We start from the raw sequence: 24,957 nt of genomic DNA, 5'->3' as shown, positions 1-24,957 counted from the left end.
AGACACAGCTGCAAGAGTTTTTCAGATAATATGCTGCTTTGAAGTCATCAATGAACCTATGCAGCTGTAACTTATTTGACAAATTTGCAGTGCTTTCTAAAATAGCTTGTAGTGGTTAGTTTGCTGAGTATAGTATAATTTAGAAAGGTTGAACCAAATTTTGATCTTAATACTGCTGTATAGAATTTTATTGTAGTATGTTTAACTATGTAATTTGAAACAAATATGTTTCAGTTTATGGTAAAGCTTTCACAGACCATTTTTCTGTATCTCAGTTTTCCTGTTTGGAAATACTGATCCCCTTACATCCCTTTTAAATTTAAATAGCTACAAGCTGTACAGCATAACAGTGCTCAGGCATCTGTAGCATAAGCTGTTGATGGTGGTTTCTTTATAGATGGCTACTCCTATGAAAAGGAAGCAATGGAAAACTGGATCAGCACTAGAAGACGATCTAGTCCCATGACGAATCTTCCTCTCCCCTCTCTTATGCTTACACCAAATAGGACACTAAAAATGGCTATCAGTCGCTGGCTGGAGACTCAGCAGAAAGACAGTTAAACCACTTAGTTTTGAAGTTGTTTGTTAAAATTAATGGAAATGAAATTGTATGTAGCTAAAGGAAATAACTGTATCAGAAACAACTGGAAAGAAAAAAAAATTGTGTGTTTCTGTTCTAATCTGTGGCTGTCATTTAAGTGGGTGTTAGAAGGAGAATCTTCACTGTTGGAAGCTCCCAGGGAATTCCCGAAAAACTTTTAAGTTAAGTTACTGGTAATTTTACTTTGCAGTATATCTGTTTAAGAAATGAAGTATTCAGATATACAGTTTTTCAAATAAAGTTGTCTCAAAATTTTCACTACATTTATGAGTTTTGGTTTTGCTAAGTTAGTCTTTCAGAAGGTAAGAAATAGCAAAGTATATAATCTGTATTCCTTTTTCCAATTTAAAACCAAAAATGTCTTTCTCTGTTCCCTATTAATGAACGTGGAGTTGTAAAAGTTGGGAGGGAGTTTCTCCTGTAACCATCAGTGACTGCATCTCATCCCACAGGTATATTAATAATCTTTATTTTGTATGGAAAAAAATACAGTAGTGTGCAAAAATAGAACTACAGGACAAGGCTAATATAGGACTTGTACAAAATATCAAAGAAACAGTAAACAATAAATAAGCTAAAGCATAATGATGCAAACTCAAAAAGAATTTGTAAAAATGGGTACGGCTGTTTACAATGTACATAAAACACTGCATACAAACAAGACATGAAAAGTGACTGACTATGTAATGTTGACCACTCCAACCTAATTGCACTCATAGGAATGTCACTACATCTGTTTATTTTCAGGCTCTTTTTGCCAGTATAAAAATCTTATTTCCTCCAAAAAAAAAAAAACCTTCACGACTTCATCCCATCATGCAACTGTACATACACTTTTCCTCAAACTTTCGTCTTCACTCCCATCAATTTCTTGGGTTTTTCATAAAAACACTTACTGAACATTTCATTGCTGTACCTTTTTTGCAAATAAACAATAAATCATTCTGCTTTAAGATAGCACCCAAAGGTGATTAGATAAACTATATAAAGTGCGATTATTGTTAATATGCCATAATATTGTGTTCTTCAGTGCAATAACCAATATGGTCAAAGCCTTTCAATACACATGCAAATGTCAATGTTTATTTTACTTGATTTCTTCTAGTTACTAAAATAGTTATATTTACATGTCAAAACATGGCCACTTACTTTTAGTTTACTCATACACAAATTATTTATGCTTCCTAAATGTACACTATGCAACCCAAATTAGATCCCACTAGAAAAGTGATAAAATACTATCTTTGATTTTAAAAAAAGCATACATATACAGATCCGAGTATTATGCAGCAGGTATCTTTCTTAACACTGTTTTGAGAAGTAAGCACTTACTTAAGCATTATAGAGGCACAATTATTATGTAAGCAGTGGTGAGATGTAATATAACCAAAAGCCAAGATTAAAGCCCTATGGAAAAGGAAAGTATTATTTAATGGTAAAATGTAATGGAAAGGATTTCTTTGCTTGAGGTCCTAGTTTGGTGGATTGGTGATCCTCTTTCTACACAGATTTACTATTCCAGTTACTGTAACTGTCCTGTGATGGTAGGAACAGTGTAAAGTGGTTGTATCCCATTAAGTACTGGCCAATGCAGACTGCTTACTCAAAACTCACAAGTGACCAGCCAATCGGTATTTTTGTATAGAACCCTATGATGTTACGAGCTAAGTTTTACATCCCTGTAAATATACAAAATTGTATTTATACGTTTGATTCAATGAATGATCGCTTTGGTTTTGTAGACATGACATGACTTAGATGGCCTTCCTTATTGATGTGAGACTGCTGTTTTGATACAGCATCTGGGTATAAATGCGAAGCTTGTTTAGGTGCTCTGCTGTCTTGACAGTGGGTAGGTATTTGGCACTTAAGCTCCTCACGTTCTTTAGCTTGCATACCATTCTGGTTGCCATCTCCTGGGCCAGCAGCAGTAGAGGAAATTTTAGTTTGGTAGTGTTTGACTGAAAATGGCTCAAAATTTGAGGACTGAATGCCCCCAGAAGCAACAGTTGTTGATAATCCATCCGATGCCTGAGAGTGCCAAGTGCGACTGGATTGAGTATTTTGCTGCTGAAATCTTGCAGTCTTATCCATGATTCCCATAAATGGGGTATTGCGAGGTCTGTGTTCAGCAACAATACCCTGAACTTGATTAACGTTGCTCTCCTTGAGTCGAACGTCTGGGCCTAGTCCCTTAATACTATCTGAAAAACTACTGGCTGAAGTTAAGCTGCTGGTGGAGCTGGCAAGAATCATACTACTGGATGGAGAACTGGAAGACACACCACTGGTTAGAGGACTTTGCTGCCTTGCTTCACTGAAATTTGTTTCAGCAGGGGCTGTTAACCTGTCAGCGGTTTTAGACTTACTTGCAAAAGAATGAGAAGAGATATTCTCATTATGCTGTGAATGGGAACAATGGCTGGACATAAACTTCTCACTGTATAGTTCAGAACTAGGACCTGTGGAGACACTTCCAGGTGATAACGTGCTTGTCCCATCCAAATGCTGAATTTTAGAGTGCCGGACTGGCAAGGGACTTTGAGGAAGATGCTGAAAAGATGACTGTGTCTTTGTATTACATTGACTGCTTCCCATTTTTGATCCAGGCTGGATGGAGCTCAGGTGCTGATTGGTTTTTACAATCTGTGCCTGCTTTGTTGGCTGCACTATCAAGCCTGGCTCTCTCAGATATTTGTTGCCTGTTCTGCTTTGAGGGGACACAGATCTAGCTTTCTGTTGAACACCTTCTTGAAGGGTCCTGCTGTATGATGAAGCAGCTAAGGAACACTGCAGCCTTTGTGGAGAGGAAACAGATTCATCAGGGTGTAGCAGTTCATCCTCCCTGTCTTGAAGATTAAAGTTATCATTCACACCTTGTGTAATGCCCTCCTCCTCATTATCAGAGTTGTTAATTTGCTGTAGTAGCTGTGGAGACTGATGCTTCTGTTGCTGTGTTCTCTGGAACTGTTTGCATTCCTCTTCTACTCGAGCCAGTAGACGTTTTATCTCTTGATTGCTAGGACACAGCTGTGTGGCTTCACGTAAGTCAGCAAGAGCAGCAAGTAGCTTTCTGTTTAGGGGGAAAAAAAAAAAAAAAAAAAAAGGCAAGCAATAAAAACCTGGGGCAAATCTGAGTCTCAGCATTGCCTACCACTAATCCACCTCCACCACTTTCAAAGAAATCTTCTGATTTGTCATCTGCTGCAGGTGGTGACAATGTAAGAACTGGATGTTCTCCAAACCCAGGAAATTCTTTCCTACAGTGAAAGCACAGCCCCAGGGCTAAACCCCTCCCCTTGTAACAGCTTTTTCAGGAAGGCAACAGAAGTCTGCTGATAACACTAGGAACTGACTCTGTCTCATAAGCCTTTTACTGTTACCGTCAGAGTGGGTACCTTGCCAAAGTCTGCTTCATGACCATTTATTATTCTGCTTAGAAAAGACACGAATCAAAAAGGCACCTCTCCCTATATTTCAACTATACCAATGTAGTTTGGTATTTTTCCAGCTTAAAGAGATGGTTCCTCCTCTCTGCCCTTGTTTTTGTCTTGAACTGCTAATGTTTCAACATATCCTGTCCTATAAAAGCACCCAGTTATTCTTTGTAATAAATAATGCAGCGCTGGAGTTCGGTAGCACACTGCTGAGTCACATGGAGTAGGAGTCCCATTCACTCTTACACTTAAAATAAACCCTCTTCCTATCAGTTTGTTACTTTCTGGACTGCCTAATAATTACCTAAAGGAGTATTCAGTATTGCTTTTTGGATTTGGTTGGCTTTAACTGATACAAAGACCTGATACAGATGGAAAGTGCACAAGCAAAATAACTTTTCCTTTGTAAATTCCAAATACAACTAGCGGAACAGGAAAAGAGTTATTGGAAGTGTTAGGAAGTTAAAAAAGATCTGTGCAGACAGACACACAGAATCCAACAGTACCTGCTGTTCCTTTTGGCTCTTGCTCTAGCATAATAGGCTTCGTAAGACTTGGGTTTCAGATCCAATGCTTTGGTAGCAAACTCTTCAGCCATACCAAAGTCCTAACAATTTAAACAAATGTACTCATTATACATTGACAATAAAAGAAAGCTGCATGCTTTTTATTTGTGGTACTGCTTCAAAAGTGCAGATAGCTTATGCAGTATAGAAAGTCACCTTTTATCAGTTAGCAAAAGCAGATATTTTGTGAAAGACTGAGAGCAGACCTCATCTTGCTAACCTTGTCTCTCATGTCTAAGGGAAACTGACTCCAAGGTAGCTAAAAAGCAATGTTAATACAGATACAATACAGTTATTTTCAACCCAAAGATGTTAAAATATAAGAGAATGCATGTTTAACAGGATAAATGACCACCTCACATAGCAAGGCTTTAGAATGTGTTTTGAAAAACGGCCAGTTAAAGACCTAGGAATTTAGAGGAAAAAAGAAAAATCAGGAAATGGTTAGGACTAGTCTAGAGCTTTCTTTGACAAGGTACGTGAAATTTTTAGAGAAGAATTGCACTGAACATAATGTATTTGGTCTTTGTTTAACAAGAACACAGAATAAGAGTTTAGTAAATCATTGGTTAAACCAAAGACTGGAATTGACAAAGCAGAACTGAAATGGGGGCAAAGATGGCTATGGGGAAGATGAAGGCAGAAGCAAGTCTAATTTTTATAACAGCCATACACAGCACAGGGTGTGCATGATACTGAATTATCTCATCTCGAACATGATGATACAGGAGGTTGGAAAGTATTAACACCAAAAAAACCATCCTGAGATATCATGCAAAAGCAACATGATGAGCTTCAGCTTTACATGTAAGGTGATGCACTTCAGGATTAGCAAAATATAAATGAGAGTTTATCAGCGGGATACACAAGAAATGTAAGAAATGCACAGGCATGCACACACACACACGAGTTCGTCACAGAGCCACTTTCTGCCGTTAGTTTGATGCAACTGAAAAAGCCAGTCTCGGCAAGAAAGGCATTAGGAGAGGTAGTTCTAGCAAAGAAAAGAAAGGATTAGTACTGCTATGCAAAGCACTGGCAGAACTGCCTATGTGAAGTCCTGGACACCTATATATAGAAATTCTTCAAATGGGAGCAGATGCCAAGAACAACTTAGATGACCAGGGAATTAAGAAGTTACTGTTTGAAAAGAAGGAACTGTGTAAGGTATATTCAGAAAATCAGAAGTTTTTGCTCCAATACTCATTCAGGTTCTTACCAGCCACCTAATGCGGTGGTGAAGGTACAAAGAAACAACCAGCACATACAATACAGCTGTAGAAGTAAGTTATGCTGTATGGTAACAAAGGGTAGTGGTGGTGGCATTTTCCATTTAGTCTTTTTAAAGTACCAAAACCATCCAGCAGTTCATCATTCCAAAATAACTGTATTACATAAGGACAGCTGTAATGCATCCCCCATGGCAACATGCCCTCATCTTACGAGCTGTCCCCATTTGTTGACATAACAAAGCCCAAAATCAGGATACCGTGAAAAGGATTCTAAAATAGCAAAACCCCCAAATATCCAAGTACAAACTCAATAACGCAGTATAAGTCTAAGATTCCCAATACCGGAGAGGCAACAGATTAACAGCAAAACTTACATTTGTTTTTCGGCGACATCGTGATAAATTTAGGTATAACGAAACTCTCAGCTCATTGAATGCTTTCATTTCTTCTCCAAATCCTTCCCTTGGAAACTTCCTCAAGGCATACTGGTAGCGCTGTGCTGCTTCCTTCATCTTACCTTTCTACAAATTTAGGAAACAAAAGGCTTTTCACAAACTCTTAATATTGCAATACTGGTGCAACAAAGCACATTTGTATTTGACATCTACCAACAAACATGTGCTCTTCACATAGAAAACGCAGAGCCAGATTTTTTAAAAAATAAATACATACAGTAGGAATTACACTTAAACACAGAGAACTTGCATGTTAACTAGAATTTGTGTTTGTTTCTAAACTCATACCTTTAACAGTATTTCACCAGGATCATATTTTCATTAATACGTACTACTTGTACCACAAAAAGGCATGTATGTAGAATTTATGTATGATACAATTCATTATTTATTTCTTTATTTTTTTAAAATAGAGCAGTCAAATATCTGATGATGTAGTTGATTAAAACTCTAAGGCCTAGATGCCTCTAGTAGAGCATAGCCTTAATCAGGAATGGTGTATCCTTAATCAGGTGGTGATACTGCAGAATAACCTCTGGCAACAGAAGGGGCTGGATGGGAGAGGGAGGAGGAGTCGGTACAACATTCAAACATGCAGTCCAGCTACTGCCAGATCCACTTAGGAGTCTCAGCTGTGAATAGTGGGGCGACTGACTCTATGAATTTGAAGTAGTCAAAGGTCACTCTCCTTACTGCTTAACAGAGGTTGAGTAAGAGAGCTAACCTGACTACCTGAATGATCCACCCATGCACTAGAAATATTCAGACTCTCCAAGAGATGCTTGGAGAACATCTTCACAATAAACTGAAGATTTGAGACGGTTTTGCAAAAACCACCGACATCCTTGTAGCGCGATAGAAAAGCACATCTTTTAAAGTGACAGGTGAAGAGATTTTACGGATATTTTACAAGTTAATTTCTTTTCATAAACATCAGGTGTTTTTTATCATTTAATTCATCTTAACACTCAAAGTGGTCAAAATTTACTGCTGAAACAGGCAAGGAAAATATTTAAGGTTTATCTTATTTTATTTAGCTGGAGAGCTGAAAAGTAGTTATTGCATACTGTGAGCATGCTCAAATGTGTGTTACTCTGCAAAATAACTCCATTTAAAACCACTTTGGCAAGTAAATAAATCAAAGTATACTGCAAAAAGTTTAATAAGCTAAATAACATACCATAGCTCTAGCAAGTCCATTCAAATTACTGTAATAAAATTAAGCACTCTAAAAATAGATACCAGCAGGGAATTTAGCCTCTGGTAAAACATATTAGTACCAAGTCCTGCTATGTTACTCTGTGGTCTCAGAGTCCAAGCAGGCTTCAACCTGTGGAGCAACTTGAGGAGAAACTGAAGGAAATGAATTGGTGCTGGTGACATGGTGGCACCTTCTCCCTGAACAACGAGTGAGTTGCATTCAACACACCACCAGAGAAGTGTGACATCCCTGGAAGAGGCTTCCCAGGGATGGCAGAACTGCCTTTGTAGCATAAAATCTGTTACCCTTTATGTTGAAAGGTGTCCCATGCTTAAAGGCACCTGCTTGGATATAAAGCTCTAAACCCATTTCAGGATCAAGAAACTCTATAAATTATCCAGATGTATTCCTAAGACTCCTATACAGAATTTGGGAGAATCTAAGCAGGTCCACGCTGATTCATGATGCCAAAGTCTTCATCAAGAGTCTCTCTTCTGTACTATGCAAAGCCATTTGATATAGAACAAAAATCAGAGGTAAGGTGATTTGAGGGCCCTTATAAAAAAATCCATACAAATTCACAAGTATTGTAGCTAGAACAGACTTTAAATTATGCTTATATAAGCCATTGAACACTGTGTTGTACTAATGAAATAATGCAGGTGTATCACAGTTTACAAAAATAATTCCAGTCTCTCTTCTGAGCAGTATATCACCACTAGTAAAAAGAATGTATCACAAGAGCTGTCGCTTCCCTCATTATATATTTAAATAGCACACAAAAGAACATTATCCTGAAGAAAAGGTATTCCTAAATGTCACTTAATTCAACAAGACACATTCAAATGAGTACCTTACATTCTGAGTTGCTCTTAAGAAGCAACTGACTGCTACAAATGTTCACAGAACGATTTGCTCAACAGAAAGAAAATGTTACTTAGCTGTCTTAAATTTTTTATTTATTTATTTATTTTACACAAGAGTTTTCAATTATTCTTTCCCAGGGTTCTCAAGATTTCTTGGTCTTATTCCCAACATGAGAGGACGTGCAAGAACACATCTTGTTTGAACAGAAAAGGAGGTATAAAGAATTTTAATCTACCTTCAGACAGAAGTCCAATTATAACGTTCTGCTATCAGAAAAAATAAAAATCTACCTACTTTGTACAGTATATTTCCTTCTTCCATCAGTTTCTGCAGCAGAATAAGGAGAATATCAGGTTTTGAGGTGGCCATTGCCCATGCTGCATTTCCTGCAAGTTAAATTTTAAGGATCTCTGACAAAAGGGAAGAAAGTATGTTTCTGATATCTATTCACACTAGAAAGCCTAATCCTACTTAAGTATTCCACCTGCATGGATTACTATTATTATGTGCATATATTTAAAATACATATATATCCATACATGCCCCCTGCCACCCCACACAGATAACAGCCAGATATTAAATGGTCCGACTCATGTCACCCCTGGTCTAAAGCCAATATAGGACAGTATGAAAGTCACGGTAAAGTGACTAAATAAGGATCTATATTTGATCATTCTTAGTACCCAAATATAGTAAATGATGATTTAAAGGTACTACAGATTCAGTAATTATCATGTACACATCTGCACCATCTGCTTGCCTAGTGATGATACATGATTTGCACATGTATTTTTTTGCCCACCCTTTGCAAAATGTACGATTCTCTAATTTATTAAAAGCATGTTATTTAAATGTAAAACTTCTAAATCATTAATAGTGTCAGAATTAAGTATCACTAATTGTATAATGAAAATTTTCTTGTTTAAGTATATCATGATAATCATGTAAAGACTTGACTCCTCCAGATCTCCTCATCAACATACATCAAAGAAAGGAACAGAATAAAATTACTTAAGCATTTCCTCACTTCTGAAGTGAGTCTTGAGTGTCTGCCTTTAAAAGAAAGAGATTGATTTCTCTTGAGTGGGCATCTGCAAACCATAAGACCTGCAAAAATGTAGTATGTATTTCAAGATTTATTTATTTAATCTACTTTACAGAAATTACAGTAATTCTAGCAGAGCAGATATTCAGTTGTTTCCTTTGAGTGTAGGATAGTTTTACTGACCTAGTTTAGCTCCTTTTCTCAGTAGCATAACCACTACTGATGTATTACGACATCCGATAGCTCTGTCCAGTGGCCGCATGCCACTGTGGTCAACATGCTCAATCATTGCTCCTTTCTCTACCAAGTACTGCACCTGTGAAAAGAAACAAGGCAAGCCTTGTAACGTGATTTTTGGTAGGAGAGGCAGAACAGTGAAATATTTAAGCTACCATCTAATCTTCCTTGAAGTATACTGTGTATACACTCCAGAGTGTGCTAAAGCCATTTTAAATCCATTGAACTGAATCCATTGAAGCCAACACGGCATGGGAATGCAATCGAACTGCACTCAAGAGCTGCCATTAAGGTATTAAAAAAACCAACATGCAAATTCCTGGAAGTACCTGTGTCAGAAAAAACACTTAAGACCAAAACATTATGCTTGTTGCCTCCTTTGTTCATGTTCTGCATGCCAATATGCAGACACAGCAACTCAAGCGTAAAGGCAGTAAGCTCAGAAGAAAGCAGAGCAGCAGTGCAGGCCCTGTGCTTTCAGCTTCAAGTACACCCTAACACAACAATGACAAGCATGAAGTGTAGTGCCGGAATATGCTCCTAGTGTAGGACACAATGCTATACAAATACAATAAACAGAAAATACACAGACTACTATTCTCTGTAATGTGAGATACTTAAAACATGCTAGTTAACAGTGTAAACACAAATTATGATGCCGAGAGACCACTTGTTCTGTATGAAGAAAAAAACATCTGTAATTTTATTCATTTCTTAAACCATTTATTACAGCAGTCTAACGCTGCAGATTGACATAAATGCAGCAAATGTAAAATGCAGCAAGGGCAAATAAAAAAGTTTAAGAAAGCAAAATAAGTATGTCAGACACCATCAGCTTCCACCAAGCATTCACCAGGCATCCAGAGCAACAGAGTAATTCTTGTAATTGTCCATCAGCAATATTAATTAAAAGTGCAACAAATAGGAAATTACAGCGATGGCAGGTTTGATGTAAGCAATAGTACTTTCACATAACCATTGCTTGCCCAAATGCGACTGGCAGTAATCCAGTATGGACAGATGTATTAACAATCCTTCTCACTGACAGGAAAGCTGCAGGCCTGCTGAGTGATCTCTTAATTAGTATTATTGCACCTTTGTCTGTTGCCCTAGCAGAGAGACCAGGCTGTTCAGCCATGTGAACCGCTGATGTGGCCAGTCTAGCAGGTGGACTGGCAGTCTGTTCGACTCCAGTGCAGTAACCTACACAGGAGTCTGGCTACCCCTCATTCCCAAGCAGGAAAGAAGTCCCTCTTCAGGTCCCCAGTGTTACCTAGAAACACTTGCAGTGGCAGGAATAGCTCTGATGTGACTTCTGAAACATGTTATCAAGCCACTACAGAATCTAAGGGCTTAATTTACAATTTCAAGTTAATCCTGACTAAGGCTGAATAGGACTTAGACTGCTACAGCAAGTAATACTGTATGGCAGCATTCTTATTCAAGAACTGCTGTTTTGAAACAGGACATTGTATATACCAACTCTAGAAATAAAGATGCTAGTGAGTTTAGGAGGCTGCATATGCTATTCTTTCTAGCTTCCTGGTGAACTCTTGGATCTGTTTATAGTGCATGCAGATTTGAGCATGCCCTACCATGCAGGTTGTGGAAATTGCATTCCTATCTGGTTAGGCTTCTGAATTGTGCTTAATTACTGAGTTTTGAAGCATGAGAACAAAAATATACAATCACTTCAAAAATCTGTGATTTTAAAGATGTAAAGGATTCTAAATCATAGACTTTAAACTTATTTTATACTTTTGATCTGTTACTGGCATGGCCCATTTCAGATTCAGAAGAACTTCACATAAAATGCCTTAAAATCTTGTATTGTAACATTTATTATACAGGAAGAAGGTAGTATGTGAGAAAGGTACAGGACTGAAAAAGGAACTTCAGTTGTTGTCCTGTTTCTGAAATGATCTGTGGAACAAACCGAGAAAAACTGAATTTAAGCCTCAGGCCCTGTCTTCCACATATATAGACTGGACAGTAACACTAAGATGTGCTCAGTGCCATCTTCGCAAGATGAAAAGTGTACGGATTTCTAACGGTTCTCTCCCTGTCATGCAAAACATGTAAGATACCCATTAAAGACAAGTAATGCGGCCTTATGATGGAAAAGCAAAATCTTCCTGCATTTCATCTGTTGTGGCAGTATTATTCTTCTTCCTACATATCTTACTTGGGGTCTCTGTTCCACCTAAGGCACCCAACAGACTGGGACCCTGTCAGTTACCTCAGTGGGTTTGCAGAGGCTGAAAAGAGATATTTTCCTTTCACGTCCCACAGGTGTTTTTATTGTTTGTTTTTTTTTTAATTCCAGTTCATCCAACACAGAAATTGTAAATGCTACTTTTTATTGAGATTTAAAAACTCATGATGAAGTACAACAGCATGCTCTATCTATCACAACTACCTTGGTACTAACACCTTATCTAGAAAATGCTTTTCTGAGTAAATACTTGCACTGCAGTCAAAATGCTAGCAGTGTAAGCATCTTGGCTACTTCCTCAAATTTCCTTTCTGTTTTGGTTAGCAGTATTTTTCTAAGCTTTGTTTTCTATTATGAAAATTCAATACATGCTTAGTTTTTCTGCTGTTAGTTCTACTTACAATATCAGCATCTCCATAAAAAGCAGCCAGGTCTAGGGGTGTTCGTCCATTTTTGTCTGTCTGATCAGTTGTTGCACCTTTCTCAACTAAATACTGAACCACTTGCCTGTGGCCTTTTAGACATGCCCAGCTCAAAGCTGTCAGTCCTTCTTTGTCCAGAGATGAAATAGTTGCACCTGTAAAATGAAAATTAACTTTGTTATGAAGGTGTCCTGTTTAATAAGCAAAATTACCTAACTCTCACAGATACAGTCTCTGGAACAGCTGTGCAGCCTTGAATCACTATTTATTTTCTACCTTCAGAAAGCAGAAATTCCACAGTGCTCAAATGTCCTTCACAAGAAGCCACCATAAGTGGAGTTCGGCCTTGCTTGTCACTTAAATTCACATCAGACCCATGTTCCACTAGAAGTTTAGCAATCTGAAATACAAAATAGCAATTTAAAAATAAATTGGCAGATTTAGATTTTAGCCATAACAGCATGAACTTTTAAAGAAGAGGACTATGGTGTTATTTATAGCAATCATTGAGAAATCCTGCGCAACTCAAGCCTTAACTGTTTGCAATTCAGGGCCTTCTCCTGACAGGAGTGGCCAGCATGAGGAAGGCTCCAGACTCTAAGGTGTTCTCTCCATTAATACAGAAACAGTACAGAGGATCTGAAATTGCCTCTGTTCTTGGTCTCAGAAATAAAATATTTTAACTCCCATGTATTATTTTTCAGGTATATTACAACTAAGGTTGTCATGCAGCCAATGTACTTTAAAATCCTTTGTATCGCTTTCAATAACTTAAAAAGTGAGCTTCTGAACACATCCCTTCAAAGCTGATGCAAATGTGTATTAGAAAATTTACACTAATTTATTACAGGACTGGGAGATGCGATGGGATGGGAGGAATCAAGGACCACTTCCCAAAGGAATCCATTTAATTTGCAAATATGTGTCAGACCTGCCAGTGCCCCTGCCGTACTGCACAGAAAAGTGGAGGAATCCCCCTCCGATTAGCTCTCGTCACAACTGCTCCATGTTCAAGAAGTAATTCACAGACTTCCAGTTTTCCTCTTCCTGCAGCAGCTGTCAGGGCTAAAGAAAGCATTTTCATCAACATTATCTCTCAGCTGTTTTACCACATCTTTTGACACATGCACGTTATGGGAATATTACTGAATCCCCGATTTTTTCAACTCAGCTGCTCCGTAAGATTTTCATAACTACTTTCAGACTCAAATGAATTAGTCAGAATCAGGTTAAGTCAATAAGCCACAGGCATTCTCTGGTAAATAAAAAGATGATTCTCAAAGAATAACAACTGTATCATGTGCATAGCTTGTAGGTTAAAAGGAATCTTTATGAAAATTTTCGATAAACCCACCAGCCTGAGGCAGTTCTAGTTCCTTTTTCATTAATCATTTTCTTCATGACAAGAAAACTTCATTTCTTTCCACCAGGCCCTTCTCAAAAGGCGAAGATGATAACAGTTCTGGGATTCAACAAAAGGACTGTAACTCAAGTTTCAGAAGTACTGCTTACTTGATCCCTAGCAGCGATGTATTGCCAAACATCAGATATTTAGATCTCTGCAGAAAGTCTGTAATCTTGGACAACTTAGCTTCATTCTGCACTAGTTAAAATTGCTTTCCCTGTTTTTCACGGTGAAAAACACAGTAGGTTATCAATCAATAGTTCTAATTCCTGTGTGTTTACCCTTGCTCTGGACTGCAAGGGATTCCTGTACATTTTTCAGTATAGAAGAGGCATCAACCTTCTAGTTCACCTTAAAAATCTTTTTGAACTGAACAATGTATGTTGTCAAGAGTGAGTGCTCTTGACCTCCATCTAAAACGCAGTAACCTTGCAACTTTTAAACAGGTAGCTACTACTATCAGAGGACACCTTCTCAGCCCTGGCTGAAAACACCAGAGTATTGCAATTGCATGCATGCCTACATGCGCTGGTGACGGAGCAGTCCAACACAATACAGTACCAAATGTGTTCACATAGCACAATAATAAAACCATCGATACGATCTTTACTTTAGACATCCATAACATACAAAGTACTGCACATCTATGTTCACAATATATGGCTTATGAGAAAGCAGGTAATTTCCACAGATCCAGCACTAATATTTTGTGACTCTACTCAGTACCATAACACTGAAGTGTTGCTGTAAGGCATTTGCACAACTTGCCACCTTCTCCCATAGCTTATTATACTCCTTGCTTTTCCCTGTGACACTCATTGAAGCTTGAAAATAAAATATTTTCCCCATCATTATTTTTCCCCTCTTCCATTTCGCTCACATCAACTTACTGTGTGTTTTAAATGGAGCTTGAAATGAAAATGTTTTTTTTCTTGTTGTTTGTGTTGAAGCATCATCAGTAATGTTAACACTGTTTAGAAAAAGGGTTCACGTGCTAACTTCTGCAAGAATCAGCAAAAGGACTCTCCCCTCCATTTTCTAAATCCTAATACCATATATTTTCCAATAAGAAGTGGGTCAAATTGTGAATTTCTTGTTACTAATTTTTTAGCATTTTCAAACATGATTAAGTAGAATTTTAAAAAATTCCAGTGGATGCTGATAGTAAATGAAATTACAAACACTGCAGGAAGTAGTAATTTAATTATTATTTTTTTTTAACAACAATATCTAACCCATTCACTCTTCACTTACTGATACTTCACTATGTTACAATTACATCAACTGTTTAGATCTCAAAAACTGGAATGTAACTCCTACAGGTATCACCATTAAAGGCAAACCAAACTATCTTGTTCAAAAATGTCACATTTTTTATTCTGTCAGTACCAGCCTTTTAGCTCATGGTTTAACTAACATTACAGCAACAATGTAACTCCCTACACCTTATCCAGGTATAAAATGACTAAACAATTCCTCCAGTCAGCTTAAACAACATCAGGATTAAACTCTGGTCAGGAATTCCAACTATTCCACTCAAAAGGATCACCTCTGATCTGCCCAACGGCACTCTGCAAAAGTGAAGAGCGGACAAAATGATGCTATTTTCTACCACTTTTACTAGACAGTAAGCAATGCTCCGAATTAGCTAATCTGTATAGAAGATATGAGGCTGGAAAAACATCTCAGAGATGTCTTTAACCTAAGATTGTCTTTTCCAGTTAAGACACAGTAATGTGGATTTTGAAAAGGGTAAACTACGGAAATTTAGAAAACAGGCTTAAAAGTCTCTCACCCCTATATCCTCTTATATAATGTGTTACGTGAATTTATCTGTTTCACTTTAATTTGCTATTTCACTTGCCTTGAACCTGTACTTTGTACAAATATGGCCTTGAGCTACATTAATGTGATAAAATACTGGGACCGGCAATGATCATCTTTAGCTGTCTTTCATTCCAAAAGACTCACAATATAAAATGCTACTGAAACAGCCTTCATAACGAGCAGAACCAACTTAGGATTCAAGTAGATAACAGCAATACAAATAAATGAACAGAAACAAGCTGTTCCCGAACATGTTACTAAATGAAAAGGAACGGTCTTTAAGGTTGTTCTATGCTGTTTCAAGGTGCAATGGATTTTCCCTTTTTGAAACAGGCACTCACAAAACACACTTCTCACTCCATCTGCCTCATACTTCTAAGTTTTATCACTATCCAGTTCCATACCTTGATCTCATTTACAAAATAGACAGCAAAGAACCATGCAGTACAATGCAAATGTCAGTTCACCCACACATGCAAAACTCCCAAGATTCCAGCAGCATATAAATTAGCATCCTTTCCACTTAAGTTTTTTATGTTCAATAATTGAAGAGTAATAAATATTTCATGTAATACTAACCCTGGCTATCTTGACTCACTCTACAGGTTTTTCTTGTCCCAAACTTACTATTCTGTATCTCAGAGAGCACAAAAGTGCCACAGGGAACTGCTTGTAGTTCTCTGGACTCAGACCTTTACAACAAATGAGGACTGGATAAGGAAGCACTTACTTAATGAATACAGATTCCCAATACATTAGGCAAGAATTTCAATACAAACTGTTGACAACAAAATATTAAAGGAAATTTACTTTAGCAACAGATGTACATTTTTTGGAATTCATTGGATTTGCAGCAAGAGTTTTGTATATGCATAGGAATAAAGAACATTTGCTTCTCCGGTCCGTGAAGAGGCTACTGATGATCATTAAAAGAGACTGTTTTCCCACCTGCTTCTGCAATCTCAACTGTTTAAATGAAATTGAGATGTTACTCATATGGTAAAACAGGAAAAATTTCAGCTGCAGGCTGCACAGTTTACAGTCTGTCTTTAAAAAAAATTTTGGCATTTCCCATACATACAAAGGCATGTCTTTTCATCCATTGCCTAATTAGAACAAATGAGGCAATTGCATAGCATTTCCTGCAAATAAATGAGGTTTAAAAAAAAATAAATTCTCAAACAGATAATCCTATGAAATTCTACAGTGAAGCTTGAAGCACTATATTTCCACAGACATTTTCAATTTAGGAAATCAGTATTTTACAGTAATTTTAATCTAAAATAACTCTTCTTTTCAATACATGAGATGAGTAGATTTAATAAGTTAAAAACTCTATACTTATAAAGAGCATTTTATTATCAAAACTGGTATTCTCCTGTGACTTTTATCACAGAAAATTCAATTAAAAAAAAAATATCAAAATTAAAAACTCTTACTTCTTAAATGAGCAACTCTAATTAGGGAAAAATATGAGAAAGGAAATACCTGTTTCTCCCCACAAAGCATCAGTGTCATTGATGTCTATTTCATGGTCCTTTTCAATTGTCAAGATGTAACAAACCACCTGTCAAAAACAGCAGAGAGAGAGTGAGTCACAAAACCCATCAGTTGTCACTTGCAAGATACAGCAACAGGTAAAAGATTTAAAACAAGTGAGAGTGCTTCTCTCTTAATGCATACAAAATCAAAGAAAATTAATATTGTTCACAATCCATCAAAGCAAGTTCAGTGTGATTTTTAGTATGACTTGAAGACAACTGAATGTTATTGAAAGCAGTTTCTAAAAAAAGCCTAGTGCCCTTCTGTTGATTGGTTCAGGGTGTTTTACATGTTTATAATTTAATAAGCTCCTGTGTGACCTATGTATACGAGAATAATCAAGACAAACAATGCCAAAAATAAAGCATCCCAGTTCAGTGAGGAAATTCCCTATTGTCTAAAATAAAGAGGAAGAAAGAGAGCACTTGCACACATCTTATAAGAGGAAAAACATATAAACAATGTGAAATAGTGATTCCTATCTAGCTGTTTTTCAAAATTTCTTCACAGAATGGTTTAAATACATTGTTAAATGCTAATTCTTAAACTTGAGTTGAGTTATAAATTAAGTTTTGCTCTGTTTTTGTTTTATTAAGGAAATCTATGTTTTGTAACCACCTACCAGTAAAAGATTATTAAATTAAAACCTCTGCTAATGGCTATTTTAAACAGATTTTCTAATGGGGGACACCGTCACTGAGACTGCAGCAAGCAGGTAAGGGAGTAGAACCACACTAACAAAAGTTTTGTATGCTATGGGAAAAAGCAAAGGTAGGAAAGGAGAAAATATATGGATATTTTCAGGCTGTATGAGAAGTGTTGTAAACAACGTATGGAGAATTCTAAAATTCAAAATGCTAGAATAAAATCTATTCAAAATTCATGAAACACACGGGTCTTCTTTCTAGCTAAGAAAAATAAAGCTTCTTATTGTCCTAAAAATAGAGAAAGATAGACATTTTCAGGTAAGAGTAAGTATTTATGATTAATGTGATCTATTTTGCCGATATTCAGGAGTTGACTGCTTTCATTTAATCAGTGGATAGCAAACAAGAACTTTTATGAGAGTGAAGGAAATCTCCACTAATTCAAGTTAATGATAGTTCAGAATCCTCCAATTTATATTGTGAGACAGTGATGGATTATATATCATATAATAAATTAATTGCACAGACATACATTTGAATCATGTAAACAACTTCAAAGATCAGATTCTTGATCTTATAGCAATTAAAAAATAGATTTAAAAGTAGTAAATATTGAAATGGTTTTATGGAAGAGATTTTACGTTTCCACTTTTGGCACATCACTTGTAATACATAAACAGGAAATTCCATCAGCCTACTGTGATCTTTATTCAAGTATCTTTACTTGCTGATTACTTTTGATAACCTTGATAAGGTTAAGATTTATTTTCCCAACGAACAGAAAACATACTTGTATCACCTAAATATCTAAAGCATTTTGAGTATTTCTTATGTGTTTACTTTTAGTGTTCCTTTTACTGAGCAATACTGTAACTCTGACAAACACTTCTTTTATCATATAAATCCACACAACTCCAAATTTCTTTGTTAAGTGACATTAAGCTGAAGTAAGCTAAAGTGTGTAACTTGACATGCGCATCAGGTTAAGAAAAGTTAAGCATGTGCATGTATGCGCAATATACAACTTGTTACAGTATAAAAAAAGAAATTCAACTTGAAGTAGAAACATACTAGGGTGGATCACTGATACAGAATATCATCATTACCACTAGAGATTTAGGACAGCTTCCAAGAACAGAGAGGAAAAAGTAGGCTGAAAATTACATATAAACAAATCCTGAAGCAAATACTATTACTGGATAATTATCTACAGCATTTAAAACAGCTGCTAAGAATGCTTACTACTTTAAATATCAGAAGTTTCAATATTTCTGCTTTCCAAACTTCTTTTAAAAATAGCTGCAAGCATTGTTGTACAATTCTCATAAATTCAAACACATTTTGAAATATTTCAACTGTCAACCTACCTGACAGTGTCCCATACTGGAAGCTGCTGTTAGAGCTTGTTGCAGTGCGTGACTTTTTCTTAGTGAATTTTGTTCTTGGGAAGGAGTCATCCAAACAACATTAAGCAAGTATTGAAGGATATCACAATGCCCTCTCAACGCACTATGGACCAAAGCACACTGGCCTTTCTTGTCTACATAGTCAACCTGCATTGGGGAAAAAAAAAATATTCAAAGTTAAAAAGTCTAGTGAAAGACCATGGAGAGGAGAAGCTCTTAAGCACTGCAAGAAAGCAAATGTCACTCCTGTCTTCAAGAAGGGCACGAAGGAAGATCTGGGGAATTATAGATCAAACAGCCTCACCTTAGTTGCTGGGAAGGGGATGGGAAAACTAATCCTGGAAAACATTTCCAAACACATGCAAGACAAGAAGGTGATCAGGAGTAGTCAGCATGGGTTTACCAAGGGGAAATCATGCTTATCCAACCTGAGAGCCTTCTGCAACAACGTGACTGGCTTGGTGGATGAGGGGAGAGCTGCAGATGCTGTCTACCTCTACTTTAGTAAGGCTTCTGATACTGTCTCCCATAACGTTGTCATGGACAAGCTGATGGAAGTGCAGGTTACGTAAGTGCACAGTGAGACAGACCCAAAACTGACTGAACAGATGGGCCAGAGTGTTGTGATCAGTGGCACATGGAAAATGCTTCATGGAAGCCTGTGTAGATGTTCTGGACTCCCCTGCCACCCTGCCCCAAGTTTATGTTTGTTAATTATATGCTTATGTAATCAAGAACAGTTTTTTTAGGCCTGTGCATGATTTTTTTGGCTGCAAACATTGCAATCTTTGTGCATCAGCTTACCTTTGCACCTTTTTTGCACAGCAGTGAAACTATGTTCATGTGACCTGCAGCAGCTGCATAACTAAGTGCTGTCATCCCATTTTCTGAAGCTCCATCAATAGCAGCTCCAAATTCTAGTAAAAGAGTGACTACTTCTTCATGTCCAAGGTGCGACTGAACACACAGCACTGGAGCATTATTTAGTACTTCAGTCCTATAATTCACATTTGCTCCTGCCAAGATCAGCAGCCGACTCACCTAAAATTTAATTTAAATAAAACATTTTTTTCCTCAGATTTGTCTGAATTTATTAAGAGACTTTGACATCTTCATTCAGGTACTCATATGTTACTCCCTAATTCTGATGCAGATTTTATTGGCAGACGTCGACTTTATCACATATGTAGCAATATGGAAAGTTTAAAATCATCTGTTAGCACATAGATTATTGTACTACCAAACTGTGAACTCCCAATAGAACTCACCTCTCCCCTGAAACTCACTACTCTCTCAGCACAATTTCATCTGTGTAATTTGCTACTACTGTGCAGATTTACATACCTGACTCCATTAATAGAGAGCCAGAGTGCATAAAAAGCAATCCCCCAAAATTATCAGCGTGTGTGTGTGTGCGTGCACACGCAAATTTCCGATCAAAAGGCTTAGCGGTCGGCTAAAATTGCAACTTGTCAACTTGGATTTCCCCATCCATAATCCAGGGATTCAAATAATAGTGCAAAGTTCTGGTATTTGACAGCCTTTCACTCTCACAGTATTGCCTCCTTTACAATTCCCTTAATACTTCCCCATATAAAAAAACCATGGCTGAAGTCTGCCCAGCAAATCAGGCGGTACATCTGGCCCCCTGAAAATGCATCCACATGCTTATCTACACTACAGAGCGTGGCTACATCAGAGTCAGGGTGAAACCCTTCCTTCCATCAAAACTCTCAAGGAGAACTGAACTGGACTTTAACAACAGCTTTAAAAAGTACATGAAGACTTGTTATAAAGGAGTTCAGTTACAGATGCATAGTGGTGACTTTTTTCTTCTCCCGGGTTACATTAATTTTGACGTTCATCAACAGTTACAGCAACAGTGGCAGGTGAAGCACTGATTGTACATGAATGCTTATTTTCTTACCTTCACATTGGGCGTATAGATGTTTCTAAGAGAGGCAAGGGCTGCAGACAGTCCATCAGTACTATAACCAATCCACAAGGCTTGAAGATGACTGGAAGAAATCCCAGTCCTTTTACTGAGACCCTAACAGAAATGATATAACAGGAAATCCCTCCATAGGATTAGAAATACTATTTATATCTACATCTCATCAGTATAAAGAGAAGTAACAATACTGTTTGTTAGCACTACCAAGTATTTTGCATAAGCCTCTAAAAAATTATTAAAGCAACTCAGAGGAGAATCTGTAAGATGCATTCATATGAATAGATCAAAAAACCTATTAAGCTCTAAGCTTTACCTTAAAAATATGAGCTTTAAGTATATGATGACCAAGTTCCATAGTTTGTTGGCGGTTTAACTTTCCTTCTTGTCGAGAAAACATGAAAGCCAGCAGAGCATGTCCATTCCTAGTAAAAAGGATTAAGAGAGAACTGCTTTTATAAATATACTTTCCTAAGTATCCTAACGCATCTGTATGCCTGTCACAATAGCTCGACTTTCTTTGTCACACTACTGAAACATACCACTACATCTAAAATAAATTCTTTCCGTAACAAAATAATGCAAAGAGAAAAAAGGTAAATTTCAAAGTTGAAACACACTCCTAATATTTCTCTACTGTCACCTCACAAGAGGCCCATGTCAGAACCAAAGCAGCTTTGGACACCGATTTGCATACTGCTCCCTTTTTGTATTGTTTCATCTCACAGCCAGAAACTGCAGGTACCTCAGATAAAATCCAATCCTTTTAGAAGATCTAAACCCTTTTGAAATTTGAGATAAAATGTGTATTTAGTAATTCTACATCTACATTAGTTGGTGTTCTAGGAAACAGTAGAAATGGCATAACCGTGAGAAAACAAGGTTATCATATACTGTACATTAATCAGACTGTATACTGGAACTGAACAATTAACCATACGCTAATTAGACTATTCATCTGGGGGATGAAGTTGCGGGGAGCTTCTCACCCCACCTTCAGAAATTTTTTAACAGAACTTTTCAAAAAAAAGGAGGCTTTAAGTAAGACTAGGCAACACTCCACCATCTGTTACAGCACGCATGTTACATGCATCATGTATTCAATGGGCCCAGGGTGCAGCTAGCAACGTGGAAAAACGGTAGGGGCCAAACAGTCTGCAACCCTAGTAATTCCAGCCGCTGAACTGTTTTTGTTGAATCCACTCAAAAGCACAGAGAAGTCTTGGGCTGGTGCTAATTTTAAACGTCAGCATTATTTATTCTTTCATAAAAACAAAAAAAGTAAAACCCTGAAGAATATGAAAAAAATGGAAGATGCAGACAACGAGAACATGCATGTACAACAACAGCTTATTGTCTCCAATTTAACTAATTCATGCTAAGTCAAAGAAGGTGAGATGGAACAAACTGAAACAATGCCATGAGGATATAATTCTAGAACAAAATGTCTTAATATTTTTATGTTTAAAAGAGCCCAAATGATCTGTTCTTTCTATTCCTGCACTCTAAATAGACAAGGTACTGCTGCACATAATTCTCAACAATTTTGCTATATTAATAACAACATAGTACTCATTTCTCCATGAAGGTAGCAAAGTCAAATGCAGATCTGCAAATTCTACAAAGTCAATTATGCATTGTAACCTCTGATACTTCTGGTCAAGTCTAGCTCTAAATGTATAGAAGTTTTTATTTTGGAAAAAATTAGGCATGCTTGTGTTTTAACATTACTCTTTCCTCTCACCAATTGTTGCAACCAATTATATAAAACATAACTGCAGTTATTTGAACATGATTTACCACAGGTTTCATTTACCTTGGCTCACATAAGAAGTCAGTATTTTCACCATCTGCTCTCCAAATAAGCCATTCTCTGAAGGAAGGATGGCAGAACATACGTGTTTTGTCACGTCTTTTTATGAGAAAACATGAAAGGGCTTCCATCCTTTGGCTGAAGTCTTCCCATTGCTGTTCACCATTTATTTGGCCTGCATTAATAGCTTGGAAAATCTGGTCATCTGTAATGGGATGTAGGGATGCCAGTGCCACATTTAATATTGGCAGGGCTCGCTCAAAAGCAGAGTTTGTCATGAACTTCATATTGCACTGAAGTAAGTACAGTTCTGATAGAGACACTGGAACAACCTTGTAGCTTGCACTTTTGATTACTAAGTGACCTTTTTGGAAAAGATCCAGAGTGAGTTTCAAATAGAGGTAAGATCCCAGGCTTCTCATGATCAGGTGATTACTCACTTTCCCAATAATAGCTGCATCAGCTTTTCCATTTAAAGATATGTTGTTTACAATTTCCTGGCTGTTATTAATTCTGTACTGAATATAAGCATTCAAGTCATCATGAATTTCTTTGTTGTCTGGAAAATTGTCCAGGGATATTGCGATAAAGGGCAGTGAACTTACTACTTCCTATGAAGGGAAGAGGGGGGGAAAAAACAGGAAAGGAAAAAAAAACTCAAAAAACAAACCACACAGGCATTACAGTATTCCAGCACTGAAAATTTAACAATGCATCTTTGCTATATTTCTCTTCTGTAATGAGTACCAGACAGATTAAAAATAAATTCAGTGTCTCTGTGATGGCTTTGCAAATATTGTCCCCTGATAACAGGTACAACAGTATTTCTACATTCCATCATTTTTCATAGGAAGGTCTCAAATATTTTACTGACCAAGCTCAGGAAGGGAACTGAAGGGGTAAGTTATAGAAATGATCACTTCAAGATTAAGGGAACAGAAAACAGTTACCAGAATTGTACCCTAAGATGGGCAAGGGGGGAGGTAGAAGGAATAATCTATTAAGAGGGAGTGATTTATTAAGAAATATCAGAAGTGACAAGAGAGACAAGAATCTCCTCATTATTACATCTTCCTGTAACAATGTACCAGAAAGGTACCATCCAAACATATACAGCCCCCCATTTAGTTTAAGGCAAGTAACAATTATGGGACAAGTCAAGACACTTCAACAGGTTTACTGTAACACATTTTTATGTTTAGGTAACATAGAACACATTTATGTTTATGTAAAGATCCAAAAGACCTAAAACTTCTTACACAGAGGCATGTATCAGAAGGGTTTAACAAACATCTCAACACTTTCACAACACAAAAAGGAACTCTCTATTCCGCTTTGAATGGATTTCAAAAAGCTGAACTTTCAGGAGGCTAGTAAGATGTTTTGATCAGAGACACATACTTCTCCAGAGAGAAAACCATCTCTACTATAGAGATCCCTCATTAAAAATAAAATTTAGTAGAGAACTAAACTCTTCAGCCAGTTAAATGCTTAGAGTCCTAGTGGCAATAAGGCAGATATGAAATAAACTCTCGGAAGGTCATACTGAAGCACACCTGCACCTTAACATTGTCAAAACAGACACAAAATTGTGGAACAGTTTGGGTTGGAAGGGACCTTTAAAGGTCATCTAGTCCAACCACATCACACATCCAACTTCACATCAGCACTGTCTTGCACCTTGTCAGCTTGGTGCACAGAGCAACTCTGGAGCCATCAGCCTGCTTCTGTCCAGATCTACTCTCAACTGCATTAGTAAACAGCTACCACAGAGCTGGACTCAGTCCTCCAAGTTTTCTTTAAGAATGAGGGATGCCTAGTCAAGCAGCAGTGTAGGACTGATAGAACTGTGTATCTCAAGCACTGTCAAAATATATAAAGGGCTCTATATCTCAGAGATATGGTAAAAGACTAAAACAGACACACCTTCTTTTTTAAACTGAAGGGAACTGAAGTTGACTGTCTTAAAACAGCCTGACTAGTGCTGGAAACAAACCCAGAACTTTGTTCAGAACATTACTGTCCAGCACAGAAAACCAGGAATTCTGTATGGCCTCACTTAAACACCCTCAGGATTTCTGCAAGTAT

General features: G+C 37.2%; 2 protein-coding genes across 18 annotated transcripts in view; one reads left to right on the top strand and one right to left on the bottom strand.

Moving 5' to 3' along the window:
• Positions 1 to 13,203, top strand: part of WDSUB1 (WD repeat, sterile alpha motif and U-box domain containing 1) — a 45,426-nt gene extending 32,223 nt beyond the window's left edge. For 8 of the 9 annotated variants that reach the window (XM_049816628.1, XM_049816603.1, XM_049816652.1 and 5 more), the window contains one exon: positions 398 to 641. In XM_049816628.1, the coding sequence (XP_049672585.1) occupies positions 398 to 561 (164 nt within the window). In that variant the 3' untranslated portion in view covers positions 562 to 641. Of the gene's footprint in view, positions 1 to 397; positions 642 to 8,496; positions 8,574 to 13,128 lie in introns of those variants that run through there. The other variant, XM_049816645.1, reaches the window with a different exon arrangement.
• TANC1 (tetratricopeptide repeat, ankyrin repeat and coiled-coil containing 1) overlaps positions 929 to 24,957 on the bottom strand; it is a 119,434-nt gene continuing 95,405 nt past the window's right edge. For all 9 annotated transcript variants that reach the window (XM_049816509.1, XM_049816555.1, XM_049816572.1 and 6 more), the window contains 14 exons: positions 22,873 to 23,480; positions 21,373 to 21,481; positions 21,033 to 21,155; positions 19,910 to 20,146; positions 19,067 to 19,252; positions 16,999 to 17,077; positions 13,210 to 13,343; positions 12,555 to 12,678; positions 12,258 to 12,433; positions 9,588 to 9,720; positions 8,654 to 8,745; positions 6,211 to 6,357; positions 4,545 to 4,645; positions 929 to 3,674 (listed from right to left, as the gene is read on the bottom strand). In XM_049816509.1, the coding sequence (XP_049672466.1) occupies positions 2,303 to 3,674; positions 4,545 to 4,645; positions 6,211 to 6,357; positions 8,654 to 8,745; positions 9,588 to 9,720; positions 12,258 to 12,433; positions 12,555 to 12,678; positions 13,210 to 13,343; positions 16,999 to 17,077; positions 19,067 to 19,252; positions 19,910 to 20,146; positions 21,033 to 21,155; positions 21,373 to 21,481; positions 22,873 to 23,480 (3,621 nt within the window). In that variant the 3' untranslated portion in view covers positions 929 to 2,302. The remainder of the gene's footprint in view (positions 3,675 to 4,544; positions 4,646 to 6,210; positions 6,358 to 8,653; positions 8,746 to 9,587; positions 9,721 to 12,257; positions 12,434 to 12,554; positions 12,679 to 13,209; positions 13,344 to 16,998; positions 17,078 to 19,066; positions 19,253 to 19,909; positions 20,147 to 21,032; positions 21,156 to 21,372; positions 21,482 to 22,872; positions 23,481 to 24,957) is intronic.

Source organism: Accipiter gentilis, chromosome 1 (assembly GCF_929443795.1).
Source record: "Accipiter gentilis chromosome 1, bAccGen1.1, whole genome shotgun sequence".
In the NCBI taxonomy this organism is placed as follows: Eukaryota; Metazoa; Chordata; class Aves; order Accipitriformes; family Accipitridae; genus Astur; species Astur gentilis.
This window is presented reverse-complemented; position numbering and strand designations above follow the sequence as displayed.